At 34.0% G+C, this 26,531-nt stretch overlaps 2 protein-coding genes across 3 annotated transcripts; both read right to left on the bottom strand.

The window, feature by feature from the left end:
• Positions 1-10,081: 10,081 nt before the first annotated feature.
• On the bottom strand, positions 10,082-11,173 carry LOC139846460 (uncharacterized). Its single transcript, XM_071835958.1, has 5 exons — positions 11,047-11,173; positions 10,764-10,934; positions 10,542-10,655; positions 10,203-10,243; positions 10,082-10,111 (listed from the first exon to the last, which is right to left on the bottom strand). Exons 1-5 carry the CDS (start codon positions 11,078-11,080, stop codon positions 10,082-10,084), a joined length of 390 nt encoding a protein of 129 aa, XP_071692059.1. The 5' UTR covers positions 11,081-11,173.
• A 4,528-nt stretch (positions 11,174-15,701) lies between these two features.
• Positions 15,702-18,916, bottom strand: LOC139883022 (mediator of RNA polymerase II transcription subunit 19a-like). 2 transcript variants are annotated; one of them, XM_071867254.1, is made up of 7 exons: positions 18,716-18,916; positions 18,005-18,071; positions 17,590-17,879; positions 17,147-17,374; positions 16,840-16,899; positions 16,614-16,756; positions 15,702-16,064 (listed from the first exon to the last, which is right to left on the bottom strand). In XM_071867254.1, the coding sequence occupies exons 2-6, from the start codon at positions 18,033-18,035 to the stop codon at positions 16,706-16,708; spliced, it is 660 nt and encodes a 219-aa protein (XP_071723355.1). In that variant the 5' UTR covers positions 18,036-18,071; positions 18,716-18,916; the 3' UTR covers positions 15,702-16,064; positions 16,614-16,705. The 2 variants fall into 2 exon arrangements, with proteins under 2 accessions (XP_071723355.1, XP_071723362.1); XM_071867261.1 differs by having other exon boundaries at positions 16,845-16,899.
• Between the last annotated feature and the right edge of the window lie 7,615 nt (positions 18,917-26,531).

Raw genomic sequence — 26,531 nt, 5'->3', positions numbered from 1 at the left:
CTCCCACAAATAAAGTTGGGATATATTTCACCATATGAAAGATTATGGAAGATCAAGCCAACCGTCAACCATCTCAAGGTTTTTGGATGTGTATGCTACGTCTTCGTACCAGATCATCTACGAAGCAAATTTGATAAGAAGGCAATTCGATGCATTTTTGTCGGTTATGATGAATCAAGAAAAGGATGGAGATGTTGTGATCCAAATACTAGAAAGTGTCATACTTCAAGAAATGTGGTATTTGATGAAGCTTCTTCATGGTGGTCACCTCAAAAGATAGAGCTTCCAGAATCTCATGGATTAGAAGAAGTTCAAAAAGAGAAAGAAGAACATAAAGAGCACATAACGGATCCAATTAAAGAAGGAGATGGATCGTACTCTAAGGAAACGAGTCCATGGAAAACTGGGTTACATCAATCTACATCCGAAGAGGTTCGTCCAAGCCAAATGGATGCCGAGGAGCATGTGCAAGAATTACGGAGATCAACAAGGCCGAGGCAACCTAATCCGAGGTATGCCAATGCTGCTCATGTGGATGAATCAATACCTATTGAGCCTTCCACTTATGAAGAAGCAGCACAAAGTCAAGAATGGCAGAAAGCGATGGAAGAAGAAATTAATGCACTAAAAGAAAACCAGACATGGAGTTTAGTTCCAAAGCCAAAAGATGTAAAACCAATATCTTGTAAATGGGTTTACAAGGTGAAGACTCGATCAGATGGCTCCATTGAAAGGTATAAAGCTCGACTTGTTGCTAGAGGTTTTTTCTCAACAATATGGGCTGGATTATGAAGAAACGTTTAGTCCAGTGGCGAAGATCACAACAATTCGAGCTCTACTAGCTTTAGCCGCCAGCAAATCTTGGAAGCTGTGGCAGATGGATGTCAAGAACGCTTTCTTACATGGAGAACTTGACAAAAACATCTATATGGAGCAACCAAGAGGCTTTGAGAACAAGATCCATCCTGAGCATGTCTGCAAATTAAAGAAGGCACTATATGGCTTGAAGCAGGCTCCAAGAGCTTGGTATGGGAAAATTGGTGAGTTCTTGGTACAAAGTGGTTTTACAGTTGCTCCTTCAGATTCTAGTTTATTTGTGAAACAAAATCATGGAAAACTAGCCATAGTGCTAGTATATGTGGATGACTTAATTATCACGGGAGATCACTATGAGGAGATCCAAAGAACAAGAGAGAATCTGTCTATCAGATTTCATATGAAGGAGCTTGGAGAACTCAAACATTTTCTTGGACTCGAAATAGAGCAGAAAAGAGAAGGATTATTTCTGGGACAACAGAAATATGCGCGAGATCTTTTACAAAAGTACGGAATGCTTAATTGCAAACCTATCTCAACTCCGATGGATCCGAATACAAAACTACGAGCAGATGAAGGAAAAAGTCTTCAAGATGTTACCATGTATCGAAAGATGGTCGGAAGTCTTATTTATCTCACACTAAGCCGGCCAGACATATCTTATGCAGTTGGAGTGGTTAGTCGATACATGAGCAATCCGAAGAAGCCTCACCTTGATGTTGTACGACGCATCTTAAGGTATGTTAAAGGCACTATTAACTTTGGTATTTTATACAAGAAAACAAAAGAATGTCACGTGACTGGATATTGTGACGCCGATTACGCTGGAGACTATGATACACGACGGTCAACAACTGGATACATGTTTAGTCTTGGATCGGGAGTAATATCATGGTGCAGCAAGAGACAACCAACTGTATCCTTATCAAGCGCCGAAGCAGAATATCGATCGGCAGCATCAGCAACACAAGAAATTACTTGGTTGAAGCAGCTAATGGAAGATCTTCATCAATCAACAGATTATCAAGTAAAGCTTTTCTGCGATAACTTATCAGCTATACTTCTAGCAGAAAATCCAGTCTTTCATGCGAGAACAAAACATATAGAAGTGCACTATCACTATGTTCGCGAGAAGGTCCTTGAAGGGGAGATCAAGATGATGCCAACAAAGACAGATGAACAGGTTGCAGATATATTCACCAAGAGCCTAAGTAAACCGAAGTTTACAAAATTCAGAGAAGCACTTGGAATGGTCTGCAAGACATCGTTGGAAGAAAATTTGCATTGAGTGGGAGTGTTAAAATACAATGCAAATTTAGAATAATATGGAATTAGTTAATGTATATGGGTAAAATATCTAGATATTAATATGTATATGAAAAATATCTAGATATTAAAATGTAAGGAAAAATCTAGATATTTATGTGTGTAAGAAATATCTAGATATTTATATGTATAAAAATATCTAGATATTTATATATATCCATGGAAATATCTAGTTTCTAGAAACTTCCATGGAGTAGTATAAATATAGGTGGGTGTTTCATTTGTGTAAGGTGTGAAGTTGTGAGAGTGAAATAAGAAGTGAGTTGTGAAGAAGAGAAGAAGAGTGTGAGTTAGCGAAAGTAGAAAAGATAAAACTTGTAAGTAATATTGTAATTGTAATTTAATATAAGTGTTTTTATTAAGTTTCCCGATCAAGCCTTAGTTTGTGTTTAAGTTCTTAGTGCACTTTTTGTTGTTCTTATTATATGGTCGGCTCTGCCGCCTAAGTAATACATGGTCGGTTATACCGCCTAAAGATATATGGTCGACACTGTCGCCTAAGTACATTGTGCACTAAGGATTTATAAAATTAAAGGCTAACCAACGTCAAAGTGTTGGTGTAGTGAGTCTAGTATAGTCTAGATCCCCTATAGTGGTGTGTTGGGCTCGTCGAAGCTTCCAACAGATTATTGCGTTTTCAAACATCATAATTAAATCCAAACACAATTAATATATAACTCGTTTGCTACAACCGGTTATTTGAGTTTAATTATCGAAAACGGATAATCAATTTTCAATAAGCATGTCCATACGCCCCCTTAATATCGAAATACACATCAGGAGCCATAGCGCAGTCTCTTATAAAATGGCTAAGAGAGCCACACATGTAACAAGTACACCCCGCCTGATAAAACATCAAGTAAAAAGGTAAGTAAGCACGTATCCACTTATTATACTAATAATATGCAATGCAAATTCATATAACTAAGAGCATCGTTGTTGGAGCTGTATATATTTACCTCTCTAAAGCTGCTGACATCATACATAGGAGGAGGTTCATTAGAAGCCATAGTGCAGTCTCTTATAAAATGGCTGGGAGAGCCACGCATGTAACAAGTACGGCCCGCCTGATAACATCTCAAGTAAAAAGATAAGTAATTAAACACGTACCCACTTATTACACTAATAATATGCAATATGCAATGCTAATTTATCAGTAAATAAAATTACCTTTCTATTCCTGTTATCAATTGCATAACTTGGATCTCCACCTAACAAAAAAAACCTCATTTTGATTTGATGATGCAGGATAATAAAGCACATCCAATTTCCTTTTGGTGACACTTGAAACCTCATTCCCCTGAATACACGATTCTCCATCTGAAACCAAATGTTAAATAAATAAATACATACATACATTACATATGTAATGAGATAAACAAATTACCTACAAGGCTACAAAGTAAACCAGTTGAGATTACCAGGGACGATGTATTTCTGCACTTCACTTTTTTGAGGTGCTGCATAAATCGGGGATTTAAGAAAATTCACAACAGCAAGCCTAATTCCTAAAAGGTAAATCCGGTTTCAAGTCTTCTACCATGCACGGTCTATAAAAGCATGAACGGCATCTACCTGTCCTTGAAAGTAATCCATGGATGCCTGTGTGCACAAAAGAATAAATATAAATAAATAAATAAAACATGTCAATTGCGCGCGCGCGCGCGCACACACATACATACATATATATATATATATATATATATATATATATATATATATATATATATATATATATATATATATATACACACATCCACAACCAGGTCTTACATTCATGACATAACCTACGCTGACAGCACGGCATCTTTACAGCCTCCTTGAAATATGAGATGCAAAGTAGACACCTTAGTTTACTTGTCGTATCAACTTCTTTCAAATCATTACCATTCGCGTCAGCCAATCTATTACGTATGTCAAATTAAAACATTATGAAGAAATGAAAAGATTTTTAAATAAGCCTGGTTTTTTATGAGATGCAAATAGATTTTTTTATCAGCCAAATAGATTTTTAAATACTTGCAAATCAAATGTTGACAAAAGCCTTGAAGACTTGTGATATGAAGTTTGGAAGCTTGTGGTTCTCAAGGGATCAAAATTATGCATTTGCCATAAAGCGAAATTAACGACACACCACTAATACAATGAGACTTTCCTCTTTTAAGCTAAGGTCAACCTCAAAGAATACATCCAAGAATAAAAGGGATAATGCAGGTCTTTTCAGATGTTTTTGGACTCTAATTGCAGCCATCCAATAAGGGAAAATGACAAAGTTAAAGATCTCAAACGGCTATAAATTCAGAAGTCAGAGACCTGCACGGTCGACCCACGATCAACCGTGAGGTGAGCTGCACGCATCCGGGTTTAATTTTCTCTTGCCTATAAAAGCCAAACCTCTTGCACTTTCATTTTCATACATTTACTAATATCATTCAAATACTATTGTAACTTATATAAAGTGATTCAAGCAAGAGAGATTGTATACTTAGTTGTGAGTTTACCTGTAAACTATCTTCTTAAAGGGATCTAGAAGATATGTGAGGTTTCACTTAGTTGGAGCATTATGATCTTATGGTAAGAGCATTTGGTGATTGTGAATTCTTCAAAAGAACGTAAGGGTTCATAAGTTGCAGCTTATCGAGGAGCTAGTGTTGTATCCGGACACTCCACCGAGTTTGGAGCATCACAGTGAAACTAACTCTCAATTCGTTAGAATTGAAGAGTGGATTAAGGAAGATTAGTTAACATCTTCCCGAACCACTATAAATCTCTGTATTTGTTCTCTTATCTCTTATCTTTGCATTTACTTTACTTGTGAACAAACAAATCAAATCACATTATAATAATCTCAAGTTCTAAATCGAAAAAGTTTTAAAAATCGTATTAAGTAACTATTCACCCCCCTCTAATTACTTACACAATGCATAAAAAATTAGCAATGTTGAGTTTTATCATTTTACTCGTTAATTTATATAATAATTTAATTTTTCAAACACTTAAAAAGTGATTATTTGATTATTACAACATCAAACAACATAATCAAATCCAAACACTCTACTAATACATCACGTTTTCTTACCGTTGATTATTTGATTATAATTATCAAAAACGCATAATCTATTTTCAAATACACATTCCCATACACCCCCTTAATATCAAAATACGCATCAAGAGCCATATCGCAGTATCTTATGAAATGGTTGAGAGAGCCACACATGTAACAAGTACGCCCCGCCTGATAAAATTAAAAAAGGTAATTTAGCACATATCCACTCATACTAATAATATGCCTTGCAAAGTCATCAGTAAATGCATGTATGTTTGTAATTACGTACATGTTAGTAAGTGAATGGTCGAGTATCAATGTGAGGTTACGATAATAATGTTACATTTACCTCTCTACAGCTGACATCATACACAAGAGGAGGTTCAGTAGAAGCATTATCGGAGTCTCTTATAAAATGACTAGGAGAGCCGCGCATGTAACAAGTACGCCATGCCTAATAACAGCAAGTAAAAAGGTAATTAAGCGTGTATAATAATAATAATAATAATAATAATAATAATAATAATAATAATAATAATAAATAAAAAATAATTACTATAATAAAAAAACAATAAAAATAATAATAAAAAAATAAAAATAATACTGTAATAATTAGGAGTAATTAATAACATTAATAATAAAAATAACAATAACAATAAATAAAATATTTTCCTCTCTAGTGCTGACATCATATCATCATAATCATAATTCATATTCATAATTCATAATAATAATAATAATAATAATAATAATAATCATAATACAAAGAGAGATTAGTGGTTTAAATTGTCGAACACTTGATATGCTGTTTGTAAAGTCAACTGACCTGATAGATGAACCATGGAGGGTTTATATAGGGGATCACTAAACTTTGGAATCTCTCATATTAAACCCCACTCCAATGGTGGATGTATTATTAACCCCCTCACACATAATCCCGTCTCTTTTTCATTTTTCTTAATAAAATAAAATAAGTTTTTTTTCAATGCTTATACCCATTATCCAATCCCATCTATAAACCAAACGCATCACCACAGACAAAAATTGAATTGCAATGTTTTTCTCATTCACATGGAATTAAGATGTAAAAAAAAAAAATTGATACCTTTTTATTTCTGTTGTCAATGAAGGTATTTCGTATGCCCGAGAGACATATTAAATTAATGTGGCTAATATGTTTTGATCCAAGTCGGGTCATACCCAATAACAAACTTACCGACACCTTATATGTATTTAATCCTAACGATTGGATCGTTAAATAAATACGCGACACTTGAACTTTAGAAAATCGGTTTTCTAAATTATAATCAATTGAGATAAATTATTTGGATAATTTATATATGATGTGGATTTAATTATTTATAAGTTTAAATAATTATGTTGTGTTATATTTTATAAAATTGGTTTATAAAATAAGTGACTTAACAAATGCATACTTTATATAATAAGTTTTATATAAATTACAAATATTTTATAACAAGTTTTTATAAAATATAAACATTATTATATAATTGAAAGTGTGCAGAATTTTGGAGTCTCCTAGGAGAGACCCATGCCTTGTTTTATCATTTTAAGAAAGCACAACTACTAAGGCACATGCTTAAGGTGTTTACCAAGGCTTGACTTAAGAAATACTTGGAAAAAAACACACACATACACATAAAAAAAAACCTGCAAAACAGTTTGCTGCTGCTGCCTTTTTGCCGTGACCAAAAGAGGGAGGAAAGGGCCTCTTCAATTGATTTTGCAAGTTCTAATTAAGTGTCAAATAAATCCTAACTAAAAGCTAGGGTGTTGGTGCAAAGTTTGGGGTATTATCTCTTGAGGTTTCATGGTTTTGAAGCTTGCATTCTCATCATCATTCTAGCTACTGCTGTCCAGTTTTTCAAGTGCAATCAAAGGGGTTTTGAGCTTGGTTAATTAGTTAGTTAAGTGTCTAAATCTTAACTAATTTAAAGGGTGGTGTTGGTGCTTCAAAGGTTTAGGGTTTTACACTCTTATTCATCATCTTCATCATCATTTTAACCTCCTAACTTGGAGAAGGTATAACTCCATAAACTAGCTCTTTTACTTTAGTAAGCATATTATCTTGACTTGATCTATTTTGGGATTCATGTTTAAATGGTTAAACTTTGTAAAGATTGTTTTAATATGCTTCCGCTTTCTATGTTTATAAAAATAATTTTAGACATATACATATATGGATATGGAAACTTGGTAATCTTTTGAATCCCAACAGTCAATTGCATGACTTGGATCTCCACCTGACAAAAAATAAAAATCAGATGAGAAATTTTTTTTAAAAGATCAAATAAAGGGTAGATGTAAAGTGCAGTTGATATTCCCCAGAGTTGACCCACAATCCCCATTTCAAGCAGGTTGAATGTACCACAATTGTGTTGGTTGTATATTAATCAAATATAAAAGATTACTAAATCAACCTATAATGACAACATATTACGATAATATAATTATATTATATTATATTATATTATATTATATTATACTTATATACTAAACCTCCTCCCAAATTTGGTCACCTCCTCCCAAATTTGGTCGTTTCAGTTTTAACGAGTTGTCGTTTTGAGTTTGCGTTCACACTACAAATGGTCCTCCAACTTTCGCACAAATTACACAACAACCCCTCAACAACGTAAATTTATAATTTAATTAAAATAAAAAAACCTTACTCCACCCGAATTTATAATGGGTCATGTCTTCTCGCTCGGTGCGAGTTAAATTTTTCCGAGGCCACCATTCAACTCGAAAAAATCTCACGAACCCAACGGGACTAACTATATGCAAAACGGACATCGTTAAAAAACACTAAATAACGGGCCCTATATTCACGCTCGGTGCGAGTTAAATTTTTCCGAGACCACCGTTCAACTCGAAATAATTTTACGAACACAACGCGACTAACTATACGCGAAACGGACATCGTTAAAAAAATAAATATTTCGGGTTATATTACATACATATATATACATATACAACACGACTAACTATACGCGAAACGGACATCGTATATTCAAATTGGACCGCGCGTCGAATACAACCGCAGCAACGCGCGGTCGGATTTTTTCTAGTTTGAAACCAAAAGACAGATCAACCATGTTAGGTTTAGACTAGGGAATAAATAGAATGAGAGATAAAATAAATAAATGTTTAAAAAACAAACATAAACATGCTCTTTTGGAGCAGATGAATAATAATAATTATGATTTGAAATTGTAAGCATCTAGGGAATTCAGTATAAAATCATGTTTTTTTTTTTTTTTTTTTTTTTTTTGAACAGCAACAATTTTATTGATGAGAGGACAATTACAATGATACATTCAATCGCCTAACATCAAACTCACAACTAAGCTAAATACAAGACACACCATGCTAACTAAACAAGACGTTAAAGTTAACAAGAATAATTACAAGATTAAATTTCGAGGACTATGCAACCATTCGTGCCAAACGAGATCCTTTTTCTTACATCTCTTTGAAATCCATTCGAACGATTTGACTTGTACCTCACATAACGCAACCGGGGGGACCAACATTTTTTGTGGAAGGTCATTTGATTCCGGTTCCACCATATAAGATACCCGCAAGTCCAAATCACCGCTTGCCAAATTTTAAATCCTATGTCCGACATTGTGATGTTTGAATGTGCATGGAACATCTCCATAATGCTTAGCGATGCCCCCATGCTAACACCCCACCAATCAAAAACTCTACGCCACACCTCGAAAGCATGCTTACAAAATATAAGAGCGTGATCAACCGATTCCACATCGTCGTCACAAAGAGGGCAACGAACGGAGTGGAGATCGATACCCCGCTTGTCTAACTCAACCAACGTCGCAAGCCGTTTCTTTCTAGACCTCCAAATGAAAACCTCGACTTTTTTTGGAACAAAATAGTTTCGCAGAGTTTCAAATAAATGGGTACCTCTTCGGAGCAGTTTTCCTTCAATAATAGAAGACATCGTTTTAGTTGTGAAGGACCCGTTACTCGATAAATTCCAGACCCACCTGTCCGGCCGATCCGAGACCAGCCTGCAGCTTTCAATCATCCTGCCAAGTGCCGAGAGCTCATCCCCTGTTCGTCCTGAAACTGTTCTGGACCAGCACCAATTCCCGATGAAGTTTGACCCGTCCCATTTGATTCTATCGCTGATTAATGCTTCTTTATTTGTCTCTAACCTGTATAACCGATTGAAGCGGACTTTGAGTGAACCAAATCCCGTCCAATTCTCATCCCAAAATAAGGTCTTCTTCCCATCGCCAAGTTCTTTAACGAAAGAGTTGCTGAATGAAACACCTATTGAGTCGATGTATGTACCTGCTTTTACAATGTTAGCCCAAGTGGTATTTTTAGAAAAAAGATTCGAGTCAAAACCACCCGAGTCACCGTAAATACTCAAAATTACTTTGACCCACAAGGAAGCGGATTCGGTTTTGAACCTCCACCACCACTTGCCGATCAAAGCCAAGTTTTTACACTTAAGGGACCCCAAATTTAATCCACCCTCCCTGTAAGGCAAGAGAACCTCATCCCATTTGACCCAAGGAATTTTAGAATCCTTTCCCGACCCTCCCCAAAAAAAAGAACGTCTCACACTCTCGAGCTTAGATAACACACATGGCGGGGCACGGAAGAGTGAAAAGTAATACAAGGGGAGACTATTTAACACCGATTTAACAAGCGTCAAACGACCACCAAAAGACATCGAACGTGACCTGATAGATGAACCATGGAGGGTTTATATAGGGGATCACTAAACTTTGGAATCTCTCATATTAAACCCCACTCCAATGGTGGATGTATTATTAACCCCCTCACACATAATCCCGTCTCTTTTTCATTTTTCTTAAATAAAATAAAATAAGTTTTTTTTCAATGCTTATACCCATTATCCAATCCCATCTATAAACCAAACGCATCACCACAGACAAAAATTGAATTGCAATGTTTTTCTCATTCACATGGAATTAAGATGTAAAAAAAAAATTAACACCTTTTTATTTCTGTTGTCAATTGCATGACTTGGATCTCCACCTGACAAAAAATAAAAATCAGATGAGAGAATTTTTTTAAAAGATCAAATAAAGGGTAGATGTAAAGTACAGTTGATGTTCCCTAGAGTTGACCCACAATCCCCATTTCAAGCAGGTTGAATGTACCACAATTGTGTTGGTTGTATATTAATCAAATATAAAAGATTACTAAATCAAACTATAATAACAACATATTACGACAATATAATTTGAAACCAAAAGACAGATCAACCATGTTAGGTTTTAAACTAGGGAATAAATAGAATAAGAGATAAAATAAATAGTATCAAATCCTGTACCCTCCAAGAAAACAGAGTGTGCCATATTTTGATTTGATGATGCAGGATAAAGCAAATCCAATTTCCTTTTAGTGACAGTTGAAACCTCATTCCCCTTAATACAAGAGTCTCCATCTGAAACCAAATGTTAAATACATACATTATACATGTACATACATTATATATGTAATGAGAGAAATAAATTACCTACTTAATTTGGCAAAGTAAACCAATTGATCTTACCAGGGATGACGTATTTCTTGAGATCATTTACTTTTGGCGCAAGAATATGGGATTTAAGAAAACTCACAACAGCACGCCTAAAAGGTAAATCTGGTTGCAACTCTTCTACCATGCACGGTCTATAAAAGCATGAAGGGCATGTTTTGGTCCTTGAAAGATATCCATGAACGCCTGTGTGTACACAAAAAAATAAATAAATAAATAAATAAATAAATAAAACATGTCAGTTATGTATCACACACACACATAGATATATACATCAACATCCACAACCAGGTCTTACATTCATGACATAACCTACGCTGACAGCACGGCATCTTTACAGCCTCCTTGAAATATGAGATGCAAAGTAGACACCTTAGTTTACTTGGCGTGTCAACTTCATTCAAATCAATACCATTCGCGTCAGCCAATCTATTATGTCAAATCAAAACATTATGAAGAAAGAAAAATATTTTTAAATAAGCCTTATTTTTTATCAGTTACAGTAAACCAAATAGATCGTAAGAGGCACATTTACCTTTCCAATTCTATGCGCTCATGATCTTCAAGATCAAGCTTCTTCTCTAGAACCATCTCTTCTGGTTTATTGAGAATTGAGATACAACTTATGATGTCTTAATAATAATCTGTATAAAACAGAATATCGAAAAGTAAAACTCAGAAAAAGAAAAACAGCAAATGGATAAAATTAACGCTACTTGATAAATGTAATACATAATGTTATATGTAAATATGTTCCTAGAAGCAGAAACTTAATAGCACAAACTAATGACATATGTTCCATAATTATTGCTTGCAAGCAGCTAAGAAAAACACTCGTAAAACTTCAGTGAAATCAATCATCAGGCCCTAATAGCTGCACGTTTTCAATTTGACTGGCTTAAAATAAATTTGACTTTAAAAATTATTTAGTAGCTGAAAATAGCAGAGTATCTAAGGTCTTAATTTCTACAGCAATGCATCTAAGACAGCCATTCCAAGTAACAATTTATGCATATGTTATAACGAGCAAGTGAGACCCTAATCAACGATATATATTGTTCTCATAAACTAACGAAATTAAAATTTAACTTAAGTCATTGGAAACAAACGTAATCATTTAGAATTTATCCCCTAGCCTGGATTGCGTTTTAAGTCCCTTTTAATTATCATGTAGCAAATGACCCAAGATAGCCTGTCGGCTCTCTCACTTTCTTAACTAGTTTAATTCTAGGATTGTCAAAACACCTAAATCACTAGCCAATTCACAACCAATGTTAATATAAAAGTGAGACCTAATTCAGTTTTATGTAAAACCAGGGCAACTGTCTCCCACATGTTATGTGCACATAACTGCTCAAAATTATAACCTAGATTGGTGTCCCGCATCTAAATTACAATTGTTTACATATGCTTCTCCTTGCACTTTAGCATAAAATATAACGTGAATTAAACTAATAATAAAATCTAAATAATGATGGATCTTTTAATCACACACAGAATCAATCAACTCGACAATAATTAAATCATAAACATATTTGCAATCACACAAGCAAATACAAAGAAATTTAGCTACACAACGGTATTAAATTAAACATGCAATTAAAACAATGAAGAAAACAAAATTAATCATTGTAATGAGCAAGTAATTAAAATAGAGTACCAATTGTTTGCTGCTGGAACAATATCCAAAGTAGAGTAAAACCCACAAAAGTTAAGACAAGGGTTTAAGAGAGGGTTTTATATCTGAGAATTTCGTACAGTCAAGAATTTAACCTCACCGCACCGCCATATAATTATGAGGTGTCTTTCTTATGCCGGCAACCTTGTTTTAAGACATTCATGATTTAGTGGTCCAACACCAATTACGCCAGATCCCAGCTCAAATGGGCTTTAGCTGGCCAGCCCACTCCACTAGGTGCTATCAGTCACCAACTCAATTCCACCCCTACCCTCCTCGCTCAAAAACATTTTTAGGGATGACAAAATGACCCAATGAGGAAATTCGAAATCCGTTATAATTGGGCCGGGTCTGACCCGAGTCCATCGGGTCATGAGCTGGGTATGGGGATGGTTACAAAAAATTTCCGGGTTCGGGTATGATTTTGGATACAAACCCGTTTACCTGACCCGTATACCCGGTCCGAGGGATTTTAATAATAATTTTTATGTAAAATTTTAGTATTAGTATTATATTGTTAATGTATGAAAGATTTCTCTTATTTGTTTTGAAAACGAGTATAATTTTATTCAATATAATCATATACAACAAGTTTTCGAGATGTGATATTTTATATACTTTGTGTACTTGAGTATTTTAGAAACTTTTCAATCAACTTTTTGTATATGATATTTTATAATACTTTAAACATGAAGTAGTTAAGTTATTTTTCGATATTTTGATTTAGTAATTTATTGAAAAATAGATACAAAATGACTAATCGGGTATACCCGTTTACCCGTGGGGAAACCCGAAACCCGATAGTATGTAAGTAAATGGGGACCCGACGGGTTTCGGTCCGGGTTTGGGGCGGGGTTTCTTAATCGGGTTCGAGTCTGGGATTAACTAAACCCGACCCAAACCCGACCCGATGCCATCCTTACTCAAAATCAGGCGGTCCAGTTGCTTCTCGCAACCCAAACCAAATCCTAGCAAGCGAGATACTCCGTGTTCAGGGCTCGAGACTAATGTTGATGATGATTTGGTTGTGAAAAACGCGAGACGGGGTCGAGACAGGTCGGGACCTTGAGCGGCGCAATGGTCAAAAATGAGTCGAGACAGACGTCAACTAACGTTGACTTTTTTATACATATTTCAAACATTAATATCTAAAATTAAAGGCAAATATCTATCTATGTTTAATTTAAAGATATTTGCCTTTAATTTAAAATAATGTTTATTTATAAAATATTATTTAAAAGTCAATGTTGTCAAAATACATCTCGACCTCGTTTCGGCCGTCTTTAAGGTTTTTACCGTTGATCGTTCTTTAATCGTTGAGCTTTTTTTACCCATTTTTAGATCCATTGGGACGGTACACAAGTAAATCTGTTGCGACGGCCGTCTCGGCCGTTTTTTGGGTGTTCATACGGAGAAGAATAGAAGAATTTGAGGCATAGCAACTCAGAGTCTATGGTGAAAAAATGAAAAATGAGGACAGCAGTTTTCCTAATTCTCCGGCTGCTCGTAAGCCAAGTCAGCGAAGGCAAAGCCACTGGAAGAGGGCTTTTTTCGGAGGATGTGAAGAAACAGATTACGAAGAGGAATTTTTTTTTTTTTTTTTTTTTTTTTTTTTTAACACCGGTTCAATGATTTGTATACAGAGGTTTGAATTAAGGAAAAGGTTTAATAGTTATTCAAACCGTACTTTTAAACTTGTAAATTAGAGGCAAAATTTCGGGATATATTTTGTATTAAGTATAAAACATGATTTATGATATATTACTTCTTTTTGTTTAATTACTTCTTTCTAATTATTACTCCGCTCCCAACTTTTTGTTACTGCCAAGATATTCGCAACATATATCTTTCCGTTTTGTTTTGTTTTTTTAGACTACTGATATGGTATCAGGTGTCCATCTATCCGTGAACAAAAACTTGCAGGGTTGGTTGGGTCATAATTGACTCTCAACGATAAACTTTGTAAGCATTACCCGTTATAAGCAAGGTGCATCAAATGTTTACATGTCGAAAGGTTGTATTTCTGAAAGAATGTTGTTCTATGGGCTTTTAGAACTAAAGAAACGAATGACTCGTCGTCTTGCTTGGACTCCAAAACAATAGCAAAATGGTTTATATCTGTAATTGCATAAACCATTTTAGTCATTTTCTAGCCATTATAGTTTTTAAATATATTTTGCTACTCATCCTTTTGCATATTAGCTGTAGATTTTGGGTCAGTTGGTTTGAATTAGTAAATTTATGACCAGGTGGCTAACTTCTAAATAACAGTGTTGTAAGTGTTTTATCATATGCTTGGAGTAGAGGTAAAAAGATGCCAAGATGGTACATTGTAGTTTCGGGTCATAGAAACACAGGGTCAAACAATGTCGGGAAGAGCCGAATTGATTTTTGTCCAAATTTAGTTGGTAACTGTTTATGTTTTGGCTTGATGTTTGAATCGAAGATCTTTTCATCCACTTCTAATCTCAGATGAAATTCATTGTACTTATCAGTTAAATTCTATATTCAAATGGGTTCAAATTACATAGGAGTTAAGTCAATTATGTGTCGGGTCAGATAATTTAGATTTGTGTTTTTACCCCAAAAAAAAAAAAAAAAGAACAGATTTGTGTTGTTGTATGTATGGTAAAACCGTAAAACCTCCTCGAGTGAGGTCCGAATACAAGACGTTCGCAACCTGCAATGGGCCAGTAACAACAAGGAAAATTTTGCAGCGAGTGAGAATCAAACCCTAACTTCTTATATAGGAAGACAAGTCACTACACTACGCCAACTCATCTTATTTAAAGTTAGCATTCAAAGAACTGTCCATGTTAAGGTATACATTTTGAAAAAGGGTACGGAATGCTTATGTAGGTTCAGATTGAGGTAAAAAACTTGTCCAGAAAGTCTATAACTTGGTACTATGGGTACCCTATATTTTTAGGACCTTGTTTGATTAACTATGGGGAAAAAAAATAATTAATTTAACAACCCACTGTTTAGCAGAAGCAGATAAATAGGGCAATGGCCTTTGTGACTTAGTGAATTATTGTATGTCTTGTGAACGCCTCCCAAAAAAATTAAATAATAAAATAAAAATTATGGCTTGTAAACTTGCTATTTTGCTATCTGAATTCAAGTTAAAGGACTTGCTTCATATCAGTTTACACAATGAGAAAGTGCCTGTAATGCAAAATGTAAATTATAGTATGATTGTAAACAAGGACAAACTTCTAGTTTTCCCATTATTGGGACCTGCTCTATCAATTTAACTTCTGAACACGCTAGTATTTACAAAACTTTAAGTCACCCTATATTCATACAAAAGAACACATAAACATCACTAACTTAATATTTCTACTAAAAATTGACAAAATTGATAATTATACACTGGAACATTTTGTTTATGTTGACCACCCAAAGTTGCAAACTATAGCTACTTGTAAAACCTAACAACAGAGTTCTTCAATGAGAAAGTATAACTTAACTGCATATACAAATTATTGAAGTTTCAAATCAAAGCCCATCTATGTATAATACAAACAAAGTTTCTTTTCCATCATTTTGCTTGCACCTTCAAGTTAAAAACTGATACTTCAACAGGTGAATTCACCTTCTTGATAAGCTTTAGTTAGTCCCACGAATGCTCAGCACTAAAACAAACATGTTTATTACTAGTAAAATTCAAAAATCCAATGCTAACACATACTGCACAAATTTTATACTACATATCATTTAATAATAAAATATATACTACTCGGTACATTTACACAACTGAAGACAAACGTTTTGTTTTGATGACGAACTATTTGTTAATACAAATCTCAAAATCAGATGATGCCTAAAGCCCTAGATTTTTAATATAGAATATATGCATTTAAATAAATCATGTTTATCCAACAAGGCTAAAACTACCAATGCAAAGAAAAGAATGACCCGATAAAATTAATTATTTCAAAAAGGCACAAACTTTGATATATACATGCATCAACCTTACTCACTTGACTAGTACGTCGACAAATAAGCATATTCCAAAAGGTGATTTTCAGTTCTATCTCATAAGAAAAACACAGATAAATTTATTGATAACTGATATAATAAATAGAAGCAAAATGGACATGCATATCAAGATTCAAGATTAAAGATTATGATAATGGGAATATTGATGATGAAATGAGATCAAAGAACAAAATTTGGTGTACCTTAACTAAGTTGACTAGTCTATAAGTAAGGACCTCTCGAATTATCATTTGCAACATCGCGAACAAAAAAGAATATAAATCACATGTGACTGTCAACCTGCTACCTTTATTACACCCAATTCATCCAATTTTGAACTCTTGTGCTGCAAAATTGGTAACAAAACTCAATTGGCATATTACCAAAATATATACACAAGTACATAATCAAAAAGGTGCAACAAGTTACCTTACTTTTCTTGTGCCGATGAATGTCATTGATATCTTCATCTCCATCATGCTTTCTTTTCTGAAAACGATTCAAAAGAACATGATTAATTATGTTAACATTCAAATGATGTACTAACCCCCATTTTATAAGAACTTTTCATCAGTTTATTCAACATGATACTTCTACAGAACTAACTAATCAAGATGCAACCCAAATGAACACTTACAAATATTTCATATAATAAGAAATATAGAAGCACAAATAGATGCAAAAAACATTACCAAGGGCACTTGTTCTACAGCCCAGAATAAGGTTAGTAGCTAACCTTGTCATGGTGCTTTTTTGAGGATTCACCACCAGAGTCACGATGACTGCTTTTTTCCTTCTTTTTTTCCTTATCCTTATCTTTACTTCGATCTTTATGACGATGTTTGTGTTTCTTATGTTCCTTATCTTTTTCCCTGTCTTTATCCTTGTGTTTTTTGTGCTTCCGATCCTTATCCTTCGATTCACTTTTAGATTTTCCAGCTATTGTAGGAGTTCCCTTCTCTGACTACAAAAGACCACATGGCATATCAGTCGCTATATCAAAACTATTGAAAAAACTACATTAAGATCCAATAAATTATTACTAGTTAGAGCAAAAAACATTGTTTATAATTTCACAAAAAGCAGATAACCCATATATGGTACTGGTCATAGAAATGGCTGTACTAATATAATTAAATACAATGGAAATTGGAGTGACAACATGGGTCAAATACTTACTGACGGAAGCTCAACAGGAGCGGTCTCTCTCAACTGAAAGGCTTCCTTTAGTGTGTCCAAATCAAATGGTCGTATACGTGTATCTGTATCCCTTGTAAAGGATGTATTCTGAATAAGCTGATCCAACTGCATCCCTTCACCTTTTCTGATTTCTGAGTCCCCCACAACATTGTGTAGGTAATGTGTATCCGAAATTGACAAAGGAAGTGATTTCTTGCAGAAGAACTCATGGTGAGGTAGCAATTTGTAGTAACTTATAAGATCAATAGCACCCGTAAGTTCCCTAGGTCCTATATCAGAAAAGGTATAAAGCTTACTAGTTACTACATATTAATTATAAGTTCTTGCTTTTAGAATGAACCATAAAGACACTAAGCCATTAGAGACAGATAAACACTTGAATGTCCAAACTCACCTTTTCCAAACTTCTTGCTTTCAGGATCCATCTATCAGTATCTCGTATGAGTGTATGCTGTCATTACCTAGATAAAATAACTAATATATTAATCAGATATAAGAAACAAACATTATCATTACTAAGACATTATGTGTACTGTAACCTCCCCATTGAATATGATACATTTACTTAATTTGTTACATACAGTAATTCGGTTAGGGCTAACTGAGATACTTATGGCATTGTCAGTGTAATACAGTTCTCTCTAGCCTACATTTTCCTCTTTATATCTTAACTGAGTTTATAGCAAATAGATCATGTATTAACCCCCACACACAAAATGAACAATCTTGAAATCGAAAAGGAAAATGTAATCAACTGCTGTAAGAATTTCAAGAACTAATTTCTCAACTCTAACAAAACTTAAACTCACCTAATCCCCTAAGCTTCTAAAAAAAGAATATAAAACCTCCAAAAATTGAACCCTAAACACAGACTAACTGACCAATTCAAACATCAGTTAACCAAAATTCAACCCTGAATATCACAATAAACTGCATTTATTCAATAATATTCAACTTCATGTTCCTCAATTCAGCACAACACTGAACTTGATCTCTTTTAGAAGCATTATAAGATTTGATATATGAAATTAATCGACACATAACAACCGCTTTTGTTCATCTTGATATACAATATACAATCTTGTAATGCAACGAACGAACTTACCTTGCTTAACGCATGAATGTGATCCGTACAGCTCAAATTCGATCAATTTGCGTCAAATTCGTTTCACAATTAGGTCAAATCGATTAAATTAAGTACCGAAATAGTAAAAATTAATTGTATTTTATACGTATATGTGTTCGTGGTGGTTTTCCCCCTTTTAACTGAAATAAACCCTAGATACCTGTTTTGGGAAGACTGCTGAATTGTATTCGCGTATCTAATAACGAAAAATGGACCCTGATAGCAGCTTATATAGGTAGCATTATTGATCAGACAATATTGCCCTTCATCTTTTCTTCTTTTACATACTAAACCCTTATTGCATCATCTTTGACATTTTATTTTTTCTTTTTTCGGATAAAGAGTAAATTTACCGTAAATAAAAAAAACATATTGGTTTAAATAATTTATGCTCCGTGTACTATTACGGTGGTCTGTTACTACGTAATATTTTTTTTATAGAACCGCGTAATCGGTATCATCTAGAGGGAACTTAACTACATTCGCGATCATATGTCACACACGCACACGTTAGGAGGAAACTCCTCACACACCATTGTCCAATGCGTACCAAGTGTGCTTTGGGTTGAACCGAGTCGATTACGGCATCCACCTATCACCACAAAAGAACCCTGGAGAAAACCTCCCCCGAGATTCGAACCACTGTCGACGTGGACCCCATACCAGGCTTTCATACCGTTCGAGCAACGCCTACTTATATGAGTTATGACTAAAGTTTTGTATATCCAAATAACTTTGTATATCTTACGAAGTATAGAATATAGCTTACATATGACTAATATATACAACAACAAAAAAATCAATCTCACATAAGTGGAATATGGGAAGCTAAGATGTAGATAATCCTTACCCTATCATTTACATAAAACACATACTAAATGCTAAGTTCTCTTGTGTCATTGTGTGTATATAAGTATTTAAGATACGGAGACCCGGAGTAGTAATTTTCATCACTATACTGTTCTTATCCTTAAGACTGTTCTTAAACCTGACTGTGATGTCAAAAGCAAGTGATGTACTTCTTAGTGATGTGATAAAGTCAAGAAGTGAAGTTTTCTAAAATGGGAGTGTCAAATTTGAGTGTTAAATTTGTGGTGAGTGATGTGGTAAAATATTATTGGTAGTTGGGTATAAAATAATTCACTAATAATATATAAAAATTAATGTGAATGTTGATTGGCTGACCAAATTTGACACACTTTTTTTCCGTCAGATTTGTGTCTGACGCTTTTTTCCGTCAAATTTTGACGTCCCGTTACAGGCGTCAGGGTCGCCAAAGAAGTTACACTTTAGATTACTTCTAATTTAACGGAAGAAATTGACGCTGCAATTAAGGATGGCAATGGATCGGATATGGATCGGGTGATGTCGTATCCATATCCATTTAGTTTTTTTTATCCATATCCATATCCATATCCATTTAGTTTCATGTCATCTGTCCATATCCATATCCAGTGGATTATGCGGGTTAATGGATATCCAATGGATATTAAAAAAAGTTATAGTGTTTTCTAATATGCGACTAAAACAAAAAACGTAGTATAGTAAAAATAGATATAACACGATATACTTAAATTGTATCCATAAAAATGTGTAATCTTTGTCGAAGATATAAGAAAATTTGTAAAATTTACTGTAAAACATAGATTATGAAAAGGTAAATATAAAATTTGTAAGTTTATATTGTTAGATATACATGTTTTATTGTAATATATTATAGTTATTTCATTATGTGATTGAAAGCAAAATGTAAATCTAACGATAAATGAGTATGTAGTTGTAACACCCCGTTTTCCCCGTATATGATATGGAGGTGTGTCGTGTATGTACGACTAGTGTATGAAAGATTTGAGGCGTATTCGTGTGTTAAAGTTCATGTACGCGGGAAATGAACATACCACGCTTTGGGCCGCGGCGCGGCAGAAGGGCCCGCGGTGTAGTGACCCGAACTTTTCCATGTTTATATATATTAATTGAGATTGATATTTACATGATTAAATGTTTCTAACATGTTAAGCAATCAAACTTGTTAAGACTTGATTAATTGAAATATGTTTCATATAGACAATTGACCACCCAAGTTGACCGGTGATTCACGAACGTTAAAACTTGTAAAAACTATACGATGACATATATATGGTTATATATATAGTTAACATGTTTTTATTATAAGTATGTATCTCATTAGGTATTTTAACAATGAGTTATATACATAAAAATGAGACTATTAATTTAAGAAACTCGAAAACGATATATATAACGATTATCGTTATAACAACGTCTTACTAGGTACATATGAATCATATTAAGATATTGATACACTTGGTTAATTATGTTAAATGATAAGTAAATATATTATTAAGTGTATTAACAATGAAATACATATGTAAAAATAAGACTACTAACTTAATAATTTCGAAACGAGACATATATGTAACGATTATCGTTGTAACGACATTTAACTGTATATACATCATACTGAGATATATTATATATCATAATATCATGATAATATAACAATTTAACATCTCATTTGTTATAATAAACAATGGGTTAACAACATTCAACAAGATCATTAACCTAAAGGTTTCAAAACAACACTTACATGTAACGACTAACGATGACTTAACGACTCAGTTAAAATGTATATACATGTAGTGTTTTAATATGTATTTATACACTTTTGAAAGACTTCAATACACTTATCAAAATACTTCTACTTAACAAAAATGCTTACAATTACATCCTCGTTCAGTTTCATCAACAATTCTACTCGTATGCACCCGTATTCGTACTCGTACAATACACAGCTTTTAGATGTATGTACTATTGGTATATACACTCCAATGATCAGCTCTTAGCAGCCCATGTGAGTCACCTAACACATGTGGGAACCATCATTTGGCAACTAGCATGAAATATCTCATAAAATTACAAAAATATGAGTAATCATTCATGACTTATTTACATGAAAACAAAATTACATATCCTTTATATCTAATCCATACACCAACGACCAAAAACACCTACAAACACTTTCATTCTTCAATTTTCTTCATCTAATTGATCTCTCTCAAGTTCTATCTTCAAGTTCTAAGTGTTCTTCATAAATTCCAAAAGTTCTAGTTTCATAAAATCAAGAATACTTTCAAGTTTGCTAGCTCACTTCCAATCTTGTAAGGTGATCATCCAACCTCAAGAAATCTTTGTTTCTTACAGTAGGTTATCATTCTAATACAAGGTAATAATCATATTCAAACTTTGGTTCAATTTCTATAACTATAACAATCTTATTTCAAGTGATGATCTTACTTGAACTTGTTTTCGTGTCATGATTCTGCTTCAAGAACTTCGAGCCATCCAAGGATCCATTGAAGCTAGATCCATTTTTTCCTTTTCCAGTAGGTTTATCCAAGGAACTTAAGGTAGTAATGATGTTCATAACATCATTCGATTCATACATATAAAGCTATCTTATTCGAAGGTTTAAACTTGTAATCACTAGAACATAGTTTAGTTAATTCTAAACTTGTTCGCAAACAAAAGTTAATCCTTCTAACTTAACTTTTAAAATCAACTAAACACATGTTCTATATCTATATGATATGCTAACTTAATGATTTAAAACCTGGAAACACGAAAAACACCGTAAAACCGGATTTACGCCGTCGTAGTAACACCGCGGGCTGTTTTGGGTTAGTTAATTAAAAACTATGATAAACTTTGATTTTAAAGTTGTTATTCTGAGAAAATGATTTTTATTATGAACATGAAAATATATCCAAAAATTATGATTAAACTCAAAGTGGAAGTATGTTTTCTAAAATGGTCATCTAGACGTCGTTCTTTCGACTAAATTGACTACCTTTACAAAAACGACTTGTAACTTATTTTTCCGACTATAAACCTATACTTTTATGTTTAGATTCATAAAATAGAGTTCAATATGAAACCATAGCAATTTGATTCACTCAAAACGGATTTAAAATGAAGAAGTTATGGGTAAAACAAGATTGGATAATTTTTCTCATTTTAGCTACGTGAAAATTGGTAACAAATCTATTCCAACCATAACTTAATCAACTTGTATTGTATATTATGTAATCTTGAGATACCATAGACACGTATACAATGTTTCGACCTATCATGTCGACACATCTATATATATTTCGGAACAACCATAGACACTCTATATGTGAATGTTGGAGTTAGCTATACAGGGTTGAGGTTGATTCCAAAATATATATAGTTTGAGTTGTGATCAATACTGAGATACGTATACACTGGGTCGTGGATTGATTCAAGATAATATTTATCGATTTATTTCTGTACATCTAACTGTGGACAACTAGTTGTAGGTTACTAACGAGGACAGCTGACTTAATAAACTTAAAACATCAAAATATATTAAAAGTGTTGTAAATATATTTTGAACATACTTTGATATATATGTATATATTGTTATAGGTTCGTGAATCAACCAGTGGCCAAGTCTTACTTCCCGACGAAGTAAAAATCTGTGAAAGTGAGTTATAGTCCCACTTTTAAAATCTAATATTTTTGGGATGAGAATACATGCAGGTTTTATAAATGATTTACAAAATAGACACAAGTACGTGAAACTACATTCTATGGTTGAATTATCGAAATCGAATATGCCCCTTTTTATTAAGTCTGGTAATCTAAGAATTAGGGAACAGACACCCTAATTGACGCGAATCATAAAGATATATCTATCGGGCCCAACAAGCCCCATCCAAAGTACCGGATGCTTTAGTACTTCGAAATTTATATCATATCTGAAGGGTGTCCCAGGAATGATGGGGATATTCTTATATATGCATCTTGTTAATGTCGGTTACCAGGTGTTCACCATATGAATGATTTTTATCTCTATGTATGGGATGTGTATTGAAATATGAAATCTTGTGGTCTATTATTATGATTTGATATATATAGGTTAAACCTATAACTCACCAACATTTTTGTTGACGTTTTAAGCATGTTTATTCTCAGGTGATTATTAAGAGCTTCCGCTGTCGCATAGTTAAATAAGGACGAGATTTGGAGTCCATGCTTGTATGATATTGTGTAAAAACTGCATTCAAGAAACTTATTTTGTTGTAACATATTTGTATTGTAAACCATTATGTAATGGTCGTGTGTAAACAGGATATTTTAGATTATCATTATTTGATAATCTACGTAAAGCTTTTTAAAACCTTTATCTATGAAATAAAGGTTATGGTTTGTTTTAAAAATGAATGCAGTCTTTGAAAAACGTCTCATATAGAGGTCAAAACCTCGCAACGAAATCAATTAATATGGAACGTTTTTAATCAATAAGAACGGGACATTTCAGTTGGTATCCGAGCGTTGGTCTTAGAGAACCAGAATTTTGCATTAGTGTGTCTTATCGAGTTTGTTAGTATGCATTAGTAAGTCTGGACTTCGACCGTGTTTACTTGAAAAATGATTGCTTAACAAATTTTGTTGGAAACTATATATTTTTAACATGTGAATATTATGTGATATATTAATCTCTTAACGCGTTTGATATTATGTGATAGATGTCTACCTCTAGAACAAGTCCCATTGACTCACCTAATAATAATGAAGAGTCAAATGTAAATTGGAATGATTCGTGGACTGATTCACAAGTTCCCGAAGAGGAACCGGAAGAAGAGTCGGAACCGGAAGAAGAATCGGAACCGGAAGAAGAATCGGAACCGGAAGAAGAATCGGAACCGGATGAAGAAGTAGAACCGGTGGGGGAAATAATAAAATGGTTAAGTAAAAGAAAATCCTCAACCAACCGACCAAGGTTAATTATGGTCAATGGTGTTTCCGCCAAGGAAGCAAAATATTGGGAGGATTACCAATTCTCCGATGAATCGGATTCTGACGAGAATTCCGATGATGTTATAGAAATTACCCCAACTAAATTTAAAAAGGCAAAAGAAAGTAATAAGGGAAAGGGCATAAAAATAGAGAAATCTAATTCCAACCCCGATGAACTTTATATGTATCGTCAACCCCCGAAGTCCTTAAGTTGTAACAATGACCCGGGAACCTCTAAACCACCAGGTTTTTCTAAACCAATGTGGATAACGACGGCTCGTATTAGGGGAACATCATATATCCCTAGAAACTTGGCAAAACGAACCAAAACCGAAGAAGAAGAAACAAGCGAGTCGGAATAAGATAGTTGTATTCGTGTGGTGTAATATATGTAATATAGTGTGCTTATGCTTTATGATATATGTAAAAATTGCTTGTATTAATAAGTATTTTTTTTTTATGAATCTAACTCTTGTCTATTTTACAGTATAAAAACACAAAATGGATAGACAACCCAATATTTTAAGAGACCTACCCGGAGACATGATTGATGAAATCTTGTCTAAAGTCGGTCAGAATTCTTCGGCACAACTATTTAAGGCGAGATCAGTTTGTAAGACATTCGAAGAACGTTCCAAGAATGTCTTGGTTTATAAGAGACTTTCATTTGAAAGATGGGGGATATCACATTGGGAAACCCATAAGTTACGATGTGTTTACTTTGACGCATATATTGCGGGGAACCCAAATGCTATTTTACGCAACGGGTTAAGAAATTATTTTGACTCAATATATCCGAATATTGGACTTCGTGATTTATAAAAAGCGGCTAACATGCAACATAAAGAAGCATGTTATGCTTACGGATTAGTAATGTTCGCTTCTCACCAAAGTGAGAACAAGAACATCGGGCTACAACTATTAAACAAAACGTTTCCACAAGTGACGGAGTCGGTAATTGGGGTAAGAAATGAGGTTTTTAGATTATTACGGGACTGTTGGACATTACGTAACCCTCGTCCCTTTGACGACGTTACAACACGCTGTCTTATCAACGGCCATAACGGTTATGTTCCACAAGACCAAGGATGGGAAGTAGTCCTAGTAAAACCAGAATGCATGACTTGTTTCTGGACGTATGAATTACGTGTCTTTATTGCCTTTGCTGAACGACTTGTGTACTAGCTAGAATTATCTTCACAACTATCTTGTGTCAAAGTTATTGTGTGCTATATTTCATGCTTTATGTAAAATAAGCGGTATTGTAAGTTTGTAAAATATTGTATAAAAGTTTGAACGCGAAATATTATTATAATCAGTTTTTCATATAGAATTGTAGTAGTTGAATTGTATATTAGCTACTAAGTATGAACTTAACGGGTAGGTACTACCCGAATTTAAACTTATAAAATGCTAATATGAAGAAAAAGCTTTTATAAATGAGTTCATATTATGCTACGAAATACTATTAACTACTCTTAATATTCTGTATGATTAACTTGTTCCATTTAACTATTTTGAAGGAAATGGCACCGACTACTCGACACACCGTGAATATGAATGAAGAGGAATTCCGTACTTTTCTAGCTTCAAACATAGCCACAGTACAGGCTGCGCTACATACCAACAATAACCTTGGATCTAGCAGTACAGGAAATCGTGTAGGATGCACCTACAAAGAATTCACTGCCTGCAAACCTTTGGAATTTGATGGAACCGAAGGACCGATCGGATTGAAACGGTGGACCGAGAAGGTTGAATCGGTGTTTGCCATAAGTAAGTGTACTGAAGAGGACAAAGTGAAGTACGCTACGCATACCTTCACAGGTTCTGCGTTAACATGGTGGAATACCTATCTAGAGCAAGTGGGACAAGACGATGCGTACGCACTACCGTGGTCAGCATTCAAGCACTTGATGAACGAGAAGTACCGTCCCAGAACCGAGGTCAATAA

This window comes from Rutidosis leptorrhynchoides, chromosome 1 (genome assembly GCF_046630445.1).
Source record: "Rutidosis leptorrhynchoides isolate AG116_Rl617_1_P2 chromosome 1, CSIRO_AGI_Rlap_v1, whole genome shotgun sequence".
In the NCBI taxonomy this organism is placed as follows: Eukaryota; Viridiplantae; Streptophyta; class Magnoliopsida; order Asterales; family Asteraceae; genus Rutidosis; species Rutidosis leptorrhynchoides.
The sequence above is the reverse complement of the archived record's forward strand: the minus strand, read 5'-3'. Positions and strand labels throughout refer to the sequence as shown.

Coding starts and splice junctions, on each gene's coding strand:
- LOC139846460 (XM_071835958.1), bottom strand. CDS start 11,080: ATGCCGTGCTGTCAGCGTAGGTTATGTCATGAAT. Junction 10,935..11,046: donor GCGTAGGTTATGTCATGAAT/GTAAGACCTGGT, acceptor GTGTACACACAG/GCGTTCATGGATATCTTTCA. Junction 10,112..10,202: donor TTGACAACAGAAATAAAAAG/GTGTTAATTTTT, acceptor TTTGGTTTATAG/ATGGGATTGGATAATGGGTA.
- LOC139883022 (XM_071867254.1), bottom strand. CDS start 18,035: ATGGATCCTGAAAGCAAGAAGTTTGGAAAAG. Junction 17,375..17,589: donor CTCCTGTTGAGCTTCCGTCA/GTAAGTATTTGA, acceptor GGTCTTTTGTAG/TCAGAGAAGGGAACTCCTAC. Junction 16,757..16,839: donor ATCGGCACAAGAAAAGTAAG/GTAACTTGTTGC, acceptor CCAATTTTGCAG/CACAAGAGTTCAAAATTGGA.